Source organism: Nelumbo lutea, chromosome 6, assembly GCF_056320005.1.
Source record: "Nelumbo lutea isolate HS-2025 chromosome 6, American lotus-T2T, whole genome shotgun sequence".
NCBI classification, from domain to species: domain Eukaryota; kingdom Viridiplantae; phylum Streptophyta; class Magnoliopsida; order Proteales; family Nelumbonaceae; genus Nelumbo; species Nelumbo lutea.
This window is the reverse complement of record NC_142689.1, coordinates 14146431-14164124: the sequence shown is the minus strand read 5'-3', so window position 1 is coordinate 14164124 and position 17694 is coordinate 14146431. Positions and strand designations below refer to the sequence as shown.

At 39.3% G+C, this 17694-nt stretch overlaps 1 protein-coding gene across 1 annotated transcript; it reads right to left on the bottom strand.

Moving 5' to 3' along the window:
- Positions 1–6797: 6797 nt before the first annotated feature.
- LOC148847497 (NAC domain-containing protein 90-like) lies at positions 6798–8296 on the bottom strand. The gene is made up of 3 exons (XM_088951709.1): positions 7969–8296; positions 7456–7748; positions 6798–7306 (listed from the first exon to the last, which is right to left on the bottom strand). Exons 1-3 carry the CDS (start codon positions 8120–8122, stop codon positions 7007–7009), a joined length of 747 nt encoding a protein of 248 aa, XP_088807835.1. The 5' UTR covers positions 8123–8296; the 3' UTR covers positions 6798–7006.
- Between the last annotated feature and the right edge of the window lie 9398 nt (positions 8297–17694).

Sequence of the window (17694 nt, the reverse complement as noted above, 5' to 3'; positions counted from 1 at the left end):
GAAACCTTGGAAGGCAAACGAGTACCTCGAGCGTGGAACATCGTGAACTTAAGGCGATACTACCTATAAACCACCAAGCGAAGTGGACGAAATCAGGTCCTATGTGCCACGATGCAAGCCAAGAGGAACTTCGGCGTAGACAAGCAAAGAAGAGCATATTATCTGCTCGGCAAAAAACCAGTTCGCGGCAGAACAGATCGCGGAAATTTAATAACCCGGACAAAGTGGCAGACAAAGAATCAGTTCGGGGAAGAAGAACACGGGGAAAAAGACATATATATTCCATTTCAAGAAACAGTACATTGGCCATCAAAAAGGACTACAAAAAAAAAATTACATGCCCGGAGCCACTTCTTCGCCATCGGAAGGCACTTCAACAACACCCGAAGGCCCTGCCTCTCCTTCAGAGTCCAGTTCGCCATCGGCAGCATTGGCCATCTCCTGAGTTATACGCGAAGTGGATATGGCACTTACATCGAGGTCGGGGTACATATTTCAGATCATCCACCGGCTCAACTTGAACCCCCTCCTGTAAGAATCCACCATCAAATCGTCAAAACGTGAAGAGGCAATATAGTCTTCAACTACCTTCTTCTTGGCGTCTTCAATGCCTTGGGAAAAAATCTGTGTTCTCTCCCTGATGTCCTCTTGAAGATATTTGACTTGATGCTGCAAATCCAACTTCAAGTCCGCCATATGCTTGACAACTACCCCCATGGCCTCGGCGTCACGCTGAGACCTCGCCTACCTGGCCATCACGACGCGAGCAGCCTCTTCAGCAGCGTAAGCAACCGTCTCAGCAACCCGGGTATTTGCCTCTACAGCACGGAAAGCTATTCAGCAGCATGAGCGGTGGCCTCAGTAGCTGGCGCCTGTCGAGAGCTCCACTCCACTTGGGCCGCCAAGGCATGAATTGAAGAATTCACCTACCAAAAGAAACAAGTGAGCAAATAACAGCAGAAGCAATAGAATAAAAAAGGAAGACGGAATCTAACTTACCACCATGGCATGTGTTACGGTGCGGCAAGCAACCTGATTCAAGGGAAGATCGGTCCACGCCACGACCTCCTCAGGGAAAGTAGTGTCCCTACTCTTCTGAAGAGCGTAGTTCGGCGTCAACACGCTCCTAAACTCCCCTTGAGCTCCCGAGCCTGAGGGCCCATCCTGCGTATGAGCAGACCCGGAGTGAGCAGGAGCACTTGAGTATGCAAGAGCGCCCGTATGAGTGGTCTCAGCGTAAGGCGCCCCGACAGTTTCGTGCACCGGTGGAGTCACTTCGGGCTCCCTGGGCAGATCCTCCGGCGTATGGTCTGGAACTTGGGGCTCCTCATCCAGGGGCAGCTCAGTACAAGTTCGCTTGGCGACCTGCTTCCTCCTCTTCATACTTTGGAACAAACGCCCCCCACGAGTTCTCTCCGCGTCCATGACACCTGCAGAAACGAGTTCGACATCAGAAAAAATGAAAAGAACAGAGCAAGCAAGAAAACCGCATAGCTAGAAACCTACCCGAACTCAGGCCGGCTGCAATAAGCTTGGCCTCCGTTAAGTAGTGGTGGCACTTTAAACCTTGTCGTGCCCATTGCCGGAGGCCCTTCACCGTCTCTTTATCGAGAGTCACGCCTAAATCGGGAGTGGCCTCACCCCACCTGGTCTGAAAGGGCCATCCTTGTGCACTTCGCACGCCGAAGTAGTCCCGCTTCCATGCCGGGACCTTATTAGGAAGATCGTGCAGAAGCTTAAAACCCTGGCGAGGAGAAAGGTAATACGCCCGTCTCCCCCTAGGAAGAGAACCCGCCTGTCTCTTGAGCATCAAGATAGAGGAGAAGCTGGTCAATGGTGACACCGAAGTGGTTTATGACTTCGACGAGAAGGGGATGGAAAGGAAGTCGCAACCCCGCAGTGAGCTGCTCTCGAAAAATCACGATCTCGTCAGGACCGTGTTCCCAAGGAAAGCTACCCGAAGGAATAAAATATGTGTACCCCCAGGAAGATTGTAAGACAGAAGTATGGATTGAAGCCCCTCAGGCGTCATGGTCGAAGGACCAAACCTGTCTAGCATCCGACCTCGGCGGGAGGTAGACGCCAAACTGCCCGAAGCGACTCGGCCTACTGGTTCATAGTCCTCAAGCTCCACCTCAGGATCACTGAGGCAGTCGGGGGACACGGCTTGGTTGGTGGAACCTACGTCAGCCCTACTCGAAGAATCGTCTGAGCTATCAAAGCTAGACATTGAGGAAAAGATGGATTCAGGAAAGTATTCACCGAAAAGTTTGAAGAACAAGCCAAAGAACCGTGAAGACTGTATAACCAGCCTTGACGCGAGTTGGAAAAGACTTGGACGCGAGCTGAAAGGTTGGACGCAAACTCAGTAGACAAACCGCAGAAGTGACAAATCGACCGGGGTCCCCCACTATTTATAGCTACAGTAACCAAGAATCGACCGTGCAGACCGAAGACGATCCGACGGCCCACGTTCTTACTGACCGCACAACCCTTAAGGTCGAGATGTGATTGGCGCACGTCTTTCCGAAAAAAGCGAAACGTCAGCGCACGTCTTTTTGAAACCGACGTCACTTCGACACGCGTCTTTCGGAAATTGACGCGCCACACGTCTCCCTGACAGTCGCCCGCGCACGTACAGCAGTGGCGCGCCTTTTTGAAATGACCCGCTGTCACGTCCCATCGGCGCGAATTGGTTTGAAATTTAAAACGTGCGCTGTCACAACCACCAGCGTTCTTGAGTAAGCACGTTTCCAGCCTTCTCGAAAACTGAAAGAACCCTAGCAAAAGCAACTCGCACAGTGAAGGTTCGAAGGACAGGACAAATCCATCTACTACCTCGCGAAACTCCTCGCACCATGGCAAGACCCCCGGCGCAAGGAGTGGAGGGCAATTGATGAAGGAAGATTTGGCCCGACCTCTCTATTACGTGACACGTGGCAGAAACAAGAGCTCGGCAAAAGGGGCCAAGCCTAGGCGGGAACAAGGGGACACGAGCGGACTGAACTCCCTACCGGGGGCCCGAACTCACCCTTTGTAACAGCTCGGGATACACTTCGCCGAACTGACCCTCTTTGTAACAGCTCGGGATACACTTCGCCAAACTGACCCACCTTGTAACAGCTCGGGATACACATCGCCGAACTGACCCACCTTGTAACAGGTCGGGATACACCTCGCCGAACTGACCCACTTTGTAACAGCTCGGGATACACCTCGCCGAACTAACCCACCTTGTAACAGCTCGGGATACACCTCATCGAACTGACCCACCTTGTAACAGCTCGGGATACACTTCGCCGAACTGACCCACCTTGTAACAGCTCGGGATACACTTCGCCGAACTGACCCACCTTGTAACAGCTCGGGATACATTTCGCCGAACTGACCCACTTTGTAACAGCTCGGGATACACCTCGCCGAACTGACCTGCCCTATAGATACCTCCGAGCTCAAGACCGCCTCGCTCAGCACTTCGCATCACCTGGCACCAAAACCAAACAAGTCGTACCATGCCTGACACTAAGGAAGTTCGTGCCCGAGGGCGTCGCGCCTGACTCACTTGGGATCTGACGTTTGGCGGCAGCACTCTAAACGGCCACCTGCCACCGCCACTGACACCGCCATCTCCAGTTAGATAGACGGTTAGGCACGAAGTGATTATAAGAGCCCCCTGCCCCCCGACAACAGAGGTATGCAAACTTTGCGCTATCTGGTATTACCTTGCTTTTGAAGGATTCTAACTTGAGCTTCGGAGCCTCTACACCGGGTTCCCCCCGGAGCTTCCTCTTTTCCTCCGTTTCAGGTTCCCTGCTACCCTGTTCGGAAGCAAGGCCGCGGACAGCTAAGACCGGCCGGATCGCGCTCCATCAGAACTATTTATAGTGTTAGCCAACAAATGGAGATGACAAAAAGAATATTTTCAATTAAGGCCACCATAAAATAAACCAAATGTGAACATTGTTAGAGTTTATCTTGCTTTATACATCTTTCGAAAGGAATAGTTGTGGTCCTATGGTGGTTTTTTATGGCATTATTTCTTATTATAATTAGAATGCATGGAATTGCAATGTTTTATATGTAGAAGGAGAAAACAATTGTTTTGCAGAACTTAAGGGTAAATCTATATGTAAAAAGGTATGATATCGAAAGAGTTTTGATCAATCGAAATACTTTCATGAATTTCAACGAATATCATCTGATTGATTACCACTTTTATGATACTGGTTGCATAAGTTTTTTCGGTATCCCGAACCCAAATGCTATATGATGGTAATATGAAGGCATTCGGTCTGAATAGTGAATAATTTGTCTTAGCTCCTATGGATAAAATCAAAAGTCAAATCCTATATATCTTTGTGTTTAAATATGGAAGTCAAATAGTAGTTCAATTTGTAGGTTTTGGAAGTAGGAAAGTATGGGTGAAAGATATGGGTTGTCCCTTCAAACCTTTTTTTATAAGTTTATGTTATCAATTTTTAGGAAAATCAAGGCTAATATGGCATTTTATGTAAATAGTTAGGAACAAAAAATGTTAGATTCTAATATCTAATTATACATTGATTTTTTTAATTACTAATTAATAGATATTAGAGAATCTTATTTATTTACTGTGAAACCATGTTGGTTTCTCAATATTTTCTTAGATCATATGAGCTATTTATTGATAAAATATTAATTTTTCATTCTAATTGTATCATTAGAACTAGTATGTCTATAGAGTTACTGAACCCAAATCCATATTCTTATTATCCTTTGGACGTTCTTTCTTCCCATGAGAGAGAGAGAAAAGTTGTTTTCAAATGGAGTTAGGTTTTGATTCTCTAAAAACAAAACCAATTTTCTAACCAAAATAACTATACTGTATTTGATTATATGGAGAATCTGTAATGTAAAATTCCATCTCTCCTACTGTTATTTTTGCAACTATAACGTTTTCATTACGAGTATACATGTTTGAGGGTTTGATCATTTAAGGTTACGATTGGTTTGAAGGAAAAGGTAGGAAAACCTTTACAAACTTTGCATAGGTTTCCCGAGTTCAAATCAGCCCCCCACAACGTCCTGCAGCACATCTCCACCGTGTATTGGGAACATCTCCCGATGATAATACTAGAAATAATAATGTCATACATTATCGGAAAATATTCCCAATACATGGCGGAAATGTACTGTGGGACTTTGTGGGGGGCTGATTGGATCTCAGCTTTGCCTACCTTTTCCTTCAAACCAAACATATGTAGCCTAAAAGTTAGGTTTGCTTCCCCACGATGAATCTCGATTTACTTCTAAAATACTAATATTGAATCTAAATGGGGATTTGCATCATGAATAAATATTGTGTTGATGGTAGAAAGGGATGGGAACGTGTGGGACATTGGTTTGTGAAAGGTTCCCTAATTGGGTCAAATAGGGAGCCTCCCAAGATGAACCCAAACATTTGTTTTTTTTTTTTTTTTGATACATTGTGAAATAACCCTGTGGCTAATCCAGACCATTCATCTAATTGATGATATCTGAATCTGTATTGTTTTTGCTCCTCCACTCAAGATAAGCTCTATGAACTTCTATTTTTATAGAAAAGCCATCAAACTGATTTTCCATGGTAGCTTTGGATAAGGATATGTGGACAGGAACTGTAGGACCCTATTTGAGATCCAAACTGATTTTCCATGGTAGCTTCCTAGATCATTCATATATACTCTTCAATAAAAGAACCCGACTAGCAAACCACCAACTTTTAAGTGTTATGACAAACTAACAGCAAGCAACTAAAGATAAGCATCTATAGACAATTCTAAATCAAATTAAATTGAAGAGTCACTATTAATTAGGGGGACTTGTACAACAAGAATTTTTGTTTTCCTTTGTTTTTCAAATTATCACATTTCCAAAAAATAAAAAACTTTTTCTTTAACTGAGGTTTTATTTTGAGAAGCGTAAACAAGTTGTCTTATTTCAGGAAAAAAATTGTGCTTTTTTTAAAAAAAAAAACTTTATTGAATTGTCAAGGTCAAAAAGTAAGAGGGAGGGGGCGGCGAGTAGCTTAACCCTCAAAACAATACAAGCAGCTCCCAGGAACATGAAAAGTTGGTAAAATGTTGGTTTTAAACATAAACAAAAACCATCAATGATGGTTTTTAAACAAAAACAAACTTAATTTCTAGTAGCAGAGATCAATTGATATTATTCAGGGAACATGGTATTGATAACCAAATGAAAATTTGTTCTTTAACCACAAATTCAAGAACATGTTTTTTGTTTTAGTTTTGAAAACAAAAGAAAAATACATATATAACCAAGAAGATGTTTTCTATGTTTTTATTTTAAAAACTAGATTATTTTCAAACCAGATTCATGGTTTGTTTGATTTATATTTGGATCTCGAAACAAGAAAAAAAAATTCCTATTGGAGAAAATATATTGGCGGTTTTTAAAAAATAAAAACACGTGGTTTCTAAACGCTTTTTTGGTTTTAATTTTGACAAAGAAACACAGAAAACTAAGAACATATTTCCTGTATTTTTGTTTATAGAACCAATATCTTTTTAAACTAGGTGGTTTTGATTTCTTTTTAAAATTTATGCAACAAGAACAGCAAATTCACATCGGAGAACACCCCTAGCTATCTAGGCTTTCTTGAAATTAAATTTGGAATTTGTATTATGTGCTGAGACTAGCTTTTCAAAAGTGATTTTAAAATTAATTTGATTGAAAATGAGTTAAACTATATATGTTCACGTTATGAAAATTCTAGAACAAAAATTCATTCAATGTTGGCTACATACACAAGAATCTAAATTTCTTGCAATTTAATTCCATTTCCCCTTCCACCAGATAAAATAAAAACTTATATAAATAATATAAAAACACCCTCTTTTCTTTCTTATAGACGCTGCTAAATTGTTTAGCTAATAAGGCCAATAAGGCCTACATATTTCTGCCAATATAACTAACTCCAGTAGTCTGTCAATTTCACTTCTAAGGATACAGACCTTTTTCTTTTTCATTTTCCCAAGTCCAAGAACAATTGATCCCATTCCCACAGATGGGTGGAACCGTCAAACATCACCCAGTTTATAGCTTCTCCGAGTATGGAGGTATGAGCATGGTCGCCTGAGGGCAAGATCTCATGGGAGCTGTTTTTCTCCACATTTGGAGGTGTCTGATGGGATGTTGTCTCCCTATCCGCATGAGATTGCTGCATCTGGTTGTTGCTTGTCGTACCTTCCAAAGGACGTCGATCGAAAGATCTCAAGCAACCTGATTTCACGTAAACTCGGCACAGACTGAATTCGTTCCTTAACTACAAAAGTTGAACCATATTCAATTCAGAAACCTTTTGAACTAGATGTAGTACTTAATTTACTGCAACAGGACCCTGGCGACGTATACAACTCTTTTAATTTGTAATCTTCAAGAGAGAGAGAGAGAGAGAGAGTATTGAATTCTTACCACTGGAGTTGCACTGTTGGATGAGGTAGCTTCTCCATGGATGGCTCTGTACTCGTTCATCTTCCATTTGGTTTTGCTTCCAGAAGGTGCTTTGCCTCTGTAGAAAACCATGGTTTTCTTGACGCCGATAACCTGATAATTGGAAGAGTAGACGTAACCAGGAGAGCCGGTGGCTTTCCAGTATCCAGAACTCGTTGTTCGAGTTGGTCTCCCTCCACGGGCTTCTCGATCTTGTCTAGGAATGAAGAAAAACCACTGCTCTGGATCTCCAAGGCACAATGCTCCTGCAAGCTCTGAAACCCAAGAAAAAGAAAAGGTGAAGAGCTGATGATGAAGCTCTGATTTGAGGGGAGGGGCCGAAGAAAAAAGAAGAAATGAGGAAAAGAGATGGAGGCAATTCAAGTCAGAATAACCTGAAAATGCTGAAGTCTAGCTAGAAGATTATTTCAATTTTCAAGTACCATTTTTAAGGAAAAGCAGGTGAAAAGAGGAACAGGAAGTGAAGATTCTAACTTGGGAGTTGCCATGGATCGAGCTTGTAAATGTCCACGACTGGTATGACGCGCTCCAAATCCTCTCTCTTTCCTTCAAGCTTGTTATAAAGATAGAACGTAATCAGCTCTTCCTCTGTTGGGTAGAAACGATAGCCTGGTGGCAGACCCTCCATGGCTAGGTGGTTTCCTTTAAGAAGAAGAAGAAGAAGGTTAGGCCGAAGTGCAATAGAAGCCTAAGATTTGCGAGTGAAAGGAGATGTATAGAGGGGGTCCTCAGCAGTAATCACTGCGTGGAAATTTCTACGCATTTAAGAGGAAAGAAATTAATTGATGAAAATAAACTAGCTAGTGTTTGGCTTGTCCAACATCATCATCCGATTAAATTTTGAAATCCTCTGAACCAGTCAACACTCAATGCACGTACGAACCCCATATCCCTAGATCTGCTGCTAACCCATACAGGAAGCTTTGCTTGTAAGGACAGCCCTCATCAATCTTGACCGTTAGGTCGTTGGGTTGTCACTGCCATCAAACCACATAGCTAAATACTACACCATTTTCAGAAAATATTAACCATCCAATTGGGAGCTTTCTTAAAGTGTTTGACGGAATTTGTGCCCTGATGATGCAAAGCCTTATGCTACAGAAATGTAGCTTGGTCTTCTACTCTTAAGCTTAGGGTTTAGGGAAAATCTATGATACGGGAAAGATACAATATGGAAAGAGTTTTGACCATCAAAGTCCACCCATAAATTTTGATAAATAAGATTCGTTATCACATTTATGATTTCAATTCATTGGTTAATTTTTTTTCCGATATCATATCTTTTTTATATCATAGTCAAACCCGTTTAGGGAATATTGGACTGAACAGGCGGTAAATTGGTCATCTACCCTAATATGTGTTGGTAGAGTGGCCATAGACCCTCGTTTTGATCCTCAATATGTTGGAATATCCAATGGCCATGTGACAAGCCACATGTTCTAACTTTAACGTATCATGCACCATAGATTTTGGTTGAACCATCATCAGTCTTTTTTATTAAAGTGGGTGTTGAAGCCAAATACCATTGCTTTCAAAAAAACAAGTCTGAATCTAGATGTCAACCAAAGCTGTTCATGCTATTAATTTCCATTTATATGCTTGAACCAACCAGTTTGACGCTTTAGTTTGCTTTTCAAACAAGTTCAGTCCCACTGCTGAACTGAACTGCCACAGAGTACCCAGTTCCGAATCCTACCCATTTATTCCCCTTAATGAGGTGTGAGAGAAATCAAGCGGCTGCTTCCTGGAAAACTCAGACATGAGGATGCTTTCAATTGGTGATAATGGAGACACAGACAATTATATTGGAGTAGTGATTGCAAGATATTAACAAAGAAAGATTTATGGAGCAGAGACAACTGTAAAATGGCAAAAGAACTGAATTAAGAACAATTAGGTTTAGAAACTGATGTCAAAATAACAGCTGAAAGAGAATTTTCTCTAAATCATCGAGAATGGATATACTAGTACAGATAGAATTCCAGCATTGAATTCAGTGGAAATTCTATGATACGGGAAAAGACATGGCCAAAAGAGCTTTTGCCTTTTACTAATCAAAGCACCTCCGTCAATTAATGTGATGAATATCATTTGATTGGTCACCTCTTTTTTTATTATACTGGTTGACTGGACCTAAGTTTTTCTGGTATCATAGTGGAACCCTAAATTCAGACCTACTCGTGAGTGCCTGTTTGGGAGGGCTGCAACATGGTGGCTTACTTTAATTCTGTGGTGGGTTTCACATGAACAGCCTATATGATATGTTTGGTGAAATTTTTGGAAAACCCAAATCGGCTCAGTCAGTCATTTGAAGGGCCGGCCATTTGCTTCATCCTCTTTGAATAGATTAAGATCTGGAGTACTTACATAACAGCTGAATCTTCAGCCCAGCCTCCCAAACGGGGTCTAAGGATTTTTCTGAAGGCAATTAGGCTGTTGACTGGCTGGTGAGGAATGTATGGCTATCAGTGAAGTGAAATTTCTTGAGTCATGACATCTTCTCACACTTTGAAGTACAGATTATCTTGGTTGATGTCTATGAAGCCAGACCAGAGTTGTAGATTGTACTCCAACAACAATCAATCAATCTATAACTCCCTGCACCACATCTCTCCCTCTCCGAACCAACTCTAACTCTCGTCTGCAGTCTTCATGTGTCCCTTCTATGTTGATATATATCATTTGAAGTTAGTATCCAAGGACTTTAATATTCTTACATGTCGTTAGCCCTAATTAAATTACCTGCTTCAAGTTTATGATTTGTCTATGAAGTACAGATTATTTTTATGGGTTGAATTTCGAGAAGGGTCGATTTGTAGTGGAAGCTCAATATGTTCTTCCTTGTATTTGATGAGTTTCTTCATTTCTGCCACGCAATCTGATCTGTTCTTAATTTTGTTTACGCAGTGTTTGTAACCATGGTGTTGCATTTAAGGCATAAATGTTTGATCAAAAACATTTAAGCATGAAACCCAATTGGGATATTTTTGACATATTGACACCACTATGGCTTTTGAACCATTGTTAATTTAGATGCTCGTACCATTCGGCCTAGGAATCATTCAAGCAATTAGTTCCGTTTTATCTCAAGTATAGTTCTTGGCCAAAAACCGTTGAATCAGTTAATAATTTATTGACCCTGACAGTTGAACCATCAATCAATCGATTCATTCAACGGCTTTTGGTCTTTTTTTTTTCAATTTTTTGTCAAAATGAACCATCCGTTCAAACCGGACGATTGAACCGTTGACCCAGAAACCAGTGGCCAAAACTATTCCATTTCCGGGTCACTTCTTAAAACCATGAACACCACCAGGCAGCAAATTAAAACAACCAAGCAAGAATTAATACCTGAAACAGATTAGAAGAAATATAAATACAAATATATATAGATATATATATATAAATAGAAATACATACAAAATAATATAAAAGACAAGACTTTGCGCTCAATACATATTTGTATTTGTACTCAAAAGCATTCCTACAAAAATTGTGTCAGATACCAAACACAAATTTTCTACTATCAAAATGAGAATCTCGGATGTGGCACTAAAACAGGAATGCAACACCACAGTATCAAATGTTCTCCTGGTCTTTCCCTTGTATCTTCCCCTCTTACTGGCACGATGCTCTTCTCCTTCCTCTTTTCCTCTTATTTTCCCAGAAAATGGTAAAAAGGTCCACCTCGCTTTTTCTCTACAAAAAAACAAAACATTCCACCCGCTTCTTTCAATGAAATGGAATGGGGTCTGCACCTACAGACAGCAAAGTTTCTAGGATTTTGTAGGTTTGTGCTTGAAGAGAACCAGGTATGCTGGATACCCCACATTGGAAATGGCAGAGTACTTCTGAGTGATGAACCAAACCTACCATTCTAACCAAATAAAGTGTAGGAAAAAAGATAAAAAGCTTCTCCAGTGGATCTTTGGGCTCTTACCCCTCCTCTTCATCTTCTTCCTCTTAAATATTAATACTGAAAAGGAAGATGATTTTAGAAAAGAACTTAGAAAATAATAAATTAATCTGATTAGGTTATTGGGTTTAGGGTAGTTGATAAGAAGGCCCAACTCGACCAAATCGACCAATCCAAGTCGGTCGGATTTTCTTTAGCATCGGTCTATTTCGGATTATAAAAAATTATAAACTGATGATTCGGTTCGATTGAAACCAACTCGAACAGAACCGACTTAATAGTAAGTTCCTAGTTAGTAGTTACAACCTACTTAGTTCCTACTTAACTAAGTCGTCTCTATCCTAGTTAAAGTTAGGTTGTACAGCAACTAAGTCACCACTAAGTAGAGCTGAAATCAACCCAAACCGACTCAAACTAATCAGGTCGGTTTTACTTAACACAGGGTCGGTTTTTATTTCAATTTCAGGTAACCCGACCAAATCGAATCGATTGGAAAAATATCAATAAACCGACCCAACCCACCCATAAACAGCCCTAATTGGATTTACACTTTCAAGTGTTTAATTATCATTTGTTAGACAATAAATTCAAATTTTAAACAGATCTATGAGGGTAGCACTTCAAGAACCCAGATACCTCTATCAATTGTTACACTCATGTAATTTTTTTTTCATTTTCCATGGGAGAGCCTCCTTTTTTATTTTTATTTTTATTTTAATAGGAGAAGAATTGCTTGCATGCTCCTTATGCACCCTTCCTATACCCAAGAACCATGTCCAATTATCTTTATTTTCATTAATGTTTTGATATTGTTTTCACTGTTGGTGAAGATGTATCTGGCTGAGGCTTGGGCTGTTTGGGAAGCCCTTAACTTGTCCCTAAGGACTCCCCAGTCATTATTGAGGACGATTCTAAGTTCGTGGTCAATTGTCTCAAAAGAAAAAAAGAAGGCTTCGTAGATTTTGATCACCATCATCAATGAGTGTCTCAGCGTTTCATCGTGCTTCAGATCTAAAGTCACCTTCTGGCATGCATTTCGTGAGGCTAATCAAGCGGTGGATTGGTTCGTTCATAACGCATTTTTCTAGTAAGATTGTTTTCTGTTGGAGTTTAATCAAATTTAATTTTCGAACTATTGGGAAGAGCTACCGCAGGCTTGTGTTCCTCCTCATTTTTCTATCAAATAAAAAAAAAAGGATAAGAAAAAGATGTATTAGAACAAAAAAAATGAAATTCATCCGTAGGGCTGCAAACTACTGTATCTCTTTGTCCAAATTTGAATTCAGACCCGATCCAGACTTAAATACATCTATAGTTGGATCAAATTAATCCAGATCCCCATCTGATTTAATCTGATATGACTCGATTAATAATATATATGCATATAGATAGTTAGCTATATATATAGACATGTCAGTTGTTTGGAACGTAGTCTATTCATTAAGACTATCTGATTTGATAGAAAATGAGAGAAAACAAAAAGAAATTTCACGGAATTCATTAAGAACATTACCTCAACTTCTCATGGACATTCGATAATTCGTTTGCAGCCTTAACGAAAGAGAAGCTTCGTTTGGCTTTACCGAGAAGATACTTCCCATTTACTTAGCTCAAACTTCTAGATAATCTTCCCCAGACCATGAAAAAGTTTTCGTCTTATTCTAAGAAATACCTTACATATAGAAATTCGGTCTTCTGAGCTTAATTGTGACTGTGAATTTCTATCTTTTTTTTTTTTTTTCTTTTTCATATAATGACTGACGGACAAGTTGGACCCATTGCTCACGAGGGTTGATGGTTAAGGGTGAGGAAGAGGATACTGGAGAAAGGCTAAATTAAGAGTACTGAAAGGGACTGATTTGATTTTTGGGCTATGAAACCCACAGATGCATTTTAGGGTCCACATCAAAATTATTATGTTCTGATGATTTCAAAAATCTGGCTTAAGTTCTCTGCAGTAACAAGAAAAAGAAAAGAAAAACCTATGTCTACCACCATTTTGAAGCCAATTTTCAGCGCGGTAAGGCTTCGGGATGGAACTTCATGGGCACCGATCTTCTGAATATTAGACAATAAATTAACTTGGCCCAGAGTACTAACTAGACTCAAGAGTCTAACTTCTTTGCCTCAGACCAACGGTAGCACAACATTCCAACACTGTTTTGTTTTCTTTAAATTATATTTCAAAATGAGTTTTATCTCTAGTTGTTTTAATGAATGTAGATGTGATTAATGCAATAGGAACCATTAAACAATTCCTTGTGTTTTGGCGTGTGTTTAAAACTGTAGGAATTTATTGAATAAACGTTGTCATTAGACGTTACTTTAGCATTTTCCTCATTATGTGAATTTGTATATATATGGACTTGCAAAACTAAAAATCAGTGGTGCTATTGAATAAATGTTGTCATATAGGTGTCACTTCCCCCAAGGGATAAGCGTTTATTCGCTGTTTTGCTGATGTGGTGCTTAAGTATCAATAAATGGGTTTATTGTTGTTTTTCTCAGTTTTTCAAACAAATCAATTACAACACATTTAGTTTAAAAACGTCCACATTTCCAAACACATATTTGAAGTCTTTCTCTTAAACTTTCTTGCTTATAAAAGAAGGTATCAAGTTTCTTTTTTGACTTTTCAAAATAAATATGCTCAAGCACAAATTAATCAAAAGTTACAGCAAAAAAGCACTAATCAAAAGCAATGTATATCAAAATAGAATTATATTACAGAAGCCACAAAATCCACTTTTCGATGAAGCTATTTCACATTAGCTTCTCCAGTGAGACTCAATCAACGCAGAAGTTCTCCTCCCAAACGCCATCTTATATAATAGGGCTCAGCAAGTTGACGGCATTCCTTGAACCCTTTCCAAACCAAAATTATGATACCTACTTCACTCAACGGAAGTCTGCTGTTTGGTTGGCCCAGGTTAAAATGTTTTGGGCAACCATTGATGGTTCAATTAATGGTTCAATCATCCAACCGATCAATCAGTTACTTTTCGTTTTTAGTACAAAACAATGAAATCAACAGGGTAGCCGCCATGTCCCCTAATAAAAGCAAACGGGTTTTTTCGAGTGTGACACCTGCTGGGGATGAATGCATATTTCCAATTAGTGATGGATGAACAAGAAAAGTTTCCCCTGATCCAAACAAACCTTCCACTTCCTCCTCCTTAATTAGACGGGTAATTTTCTATGGGTCACAGTGCAAAGAAGGACCACTCAGAATGGAATAAGAATGGACTACGATGCATGCAAGTTGTAAAACGGATTATTGTATGGAAGGAAGAGTTCTAATTTAATTATGGTTTCCAAGAACTAGAATGTTGTTGGTCATATCATCTTAGACTCCTCTCTCTTTTTTGTAGAACGGATTATTAGTTGAACTTGATAATTGTGTTAGGGGCTATGTAACGAATAATAAGGCCCCCACCAGTCATGAATGCCAAGAAAGAGATTGAGTGGTTGTGGGACATATACATTTCATGGCTAATGTGGGGCGCTATGATTGATTAATTACACGGCCCACAGCCACCAATAGTTCAGCAATTCCGGACTCTTCTTTGGCCTAAAGTTTTTCATCTCAGTCTCTAGGGCTTTTCTTGCGATCCAGTATCAAGTAAGTTCTTAGATGTTGTCCTACTGATTTTTGGCTAGACGAAGGGTTTGTTTGGTATCATCACAGTTTATCATTGACAATGTTGGAAATTGCTGACATGTTCATCAAGAAAACCAACGTGAAATTCAATATAAAATTATGAATTGTTTTGTATTCAATGTGAAGCTGTGGAAACTTTTATTCAAAAAAAAAAAAAAACGCAGCCTTTACTGATGATCTGGTAAATAAAAGAATTCCATATCATGTCTATTAAGCAGGAGTAGTCCTTTTTCTTGGGACCTTAACAACAACGTTGAGAATATTATATCAAGAATTACAACATTTTTTTGCTAAAATAATTCCAAAATGAAATATGGCATTTAGTCTGGGTCCGTTCAGTAAAAGATCAACGTACTGTTGACATCCCTTTTCTTTCCTTTGGGGTGGAGAGAGAGGAAATTGTAAGCATTAAAGACAGAAGTTGTAGAGTCCACCAAAAATCTTAATTGATTTATTTCTATTACTCACTCCTTTTGGGAAGGTGGAGGATTTGGATTTTGAAGATATAAGGTGCATGAACTATTTTGGCTTACACCTTGATCCATTAATTGTAGAAAGAAAGTTAATGGTTGGGTTTTTCCACACACTTTGGGACTGTCGACAAGGCGTCAAGGCCTCTGTTCATTTGTTAGTTTGACATCTGAAAATGTAATAATTATATTAAAAGGTATATTGATATTCGTAAATTTTTCTTTCCTCTTAAATAGAGAATGTTATTCTTAATTTTGAATTCTTAAAATTATCAAATATTCATTTTTACCCCATATATGAGAGTTTTTGTTTGTCTCTTTGCGGGTATCATTGAAAAACAAGAAATTATATGATTGCACTAGTTGTATTTGGTACTTTTTCTGTTTCTACCAATGACAAACACTAGGCCCCTTCAAACATTAAAACAAAAATATAATAAGACTTTGCATTAAATAATTAAAAGAAATCAACAGGACTAGTTTTCTGGATTTGGCCTAACTATTCTTTATATAAACTTCTTTACATCTTTTTGCTCCCTACAAAATAGTTTCCTAATTTAGTGGACACGCTTTAATAAAAACCTACTAAATCTCTTCAAAAAAAAATCCTAATTAAAGAAGACAATTTCAGAAATCCAGTTATGATAGAGACTTGATAAATATAAATTAATCAAGATAGACGTATTTAATTTAGAAATCTTGCAATGATACAATCTTGGTAAATATGAACTAAGATGGATTGTCGAAAGCTAACATAATAATATTTATTTAGTTGAGGCAAATCTCATATTGAATCAAATTTTTATTAACCAAACCAAACAATTTGGGTAGAAAAAATATCTCTCACACAGGTGTAGGCACACATGGCAGGCCCAATGGCGCTCGGACACGTGGCATCCCCAGATAGTGATGCACGGCTCAAGGAAGATTTCATCCTAGCCTTTCACTCGTAACTAACTCCAAGCAGGTTCAAGTATAAATAAGTGGCATTACTCCCTAGGTAAGCTATCTTGGCCTTTATTGCTCTCAGCTCTCACGCTTCTTGGTGACCTCGTCTAAGCTATCTTACTCAGGCTTCATCCGCCCTCTTCGTTACGTAATTGCTAACTTGACCATCAGATTCTTCGCCCCTAGGATAACACCCGGGACCTCTGACGTATTTCTTTTTTTCACAGGTCAGACTTACAGGCCCTCAACTCTAAAAGCCCTTGGACTCTTCAGTTAGCCCTCATCTTGAAAGTAAATTGACATTGTTACCCTTGGCCCATTCCAAGCAGCAACACACAAATTTATATCGATCAACCCAAGAAGTTTAGAGTATGAACAGTAATGATAATGATATATACCAAACACAACCATATAGCAGCATAGCTTTTTTGAGTAGAAACATTATCACATCTGTATCACTTAGGTTTTTCAACTTCAACTGTCAATTTTCTGTTTAGTTGGAGGTTTTTTAGCTAAAATACTAGCAAAACACTTTGCATGGAAATCCGTGTCGGGGGTGTTTGTTGCTCTTGGGAGACAAAATTTCCATACCCAAATAATGTGGGGGTTGTAGTGCATTTTCATACGTTACCCACCAAACAAGAATTGAATATGAATGGTGATTCTTCTGTTCCATGTATAAACAATATTTTAACCCAAAATCCTTCAATTTGAAACCCAACAATGCCAAACACAACCTGCTCGTTGTAGAAGAAATTCAAAGGAATAACTAAAGAAAATATCAGTTTATTCCGAAATGAAGACACTTTTCAGGTCATTCATTTGTCTCTCTTAACGTATCCACCCTGAATGAACAAAATGGTCCCATCAATTGATCTTGTACTCTGTTAGCTGGAACAATTAAGAGGGTTTTTGGTTTCATTTATATTTATTCAGTAAATATTTATTGGTGGTGTCACATAGGCATCATCTCATCATTTTCTCTCTCTTACTCTTCATGCATCGAAAATGTAAAAAATGAATTTTGGTTTTCATGCATGTCAGGCGTTTGTGAAAGTTATTTTTTAAAGCTTTCACGGCTACATGTTTATTCACTGTTATGCTGATGTAGCATTTAATGGCGCCTAATTGTCATAAACGATTACAATTATTGTTTTTCTTGATTTTACCTGCAAATAAAAAATAAACATTTATTCAATAAACAT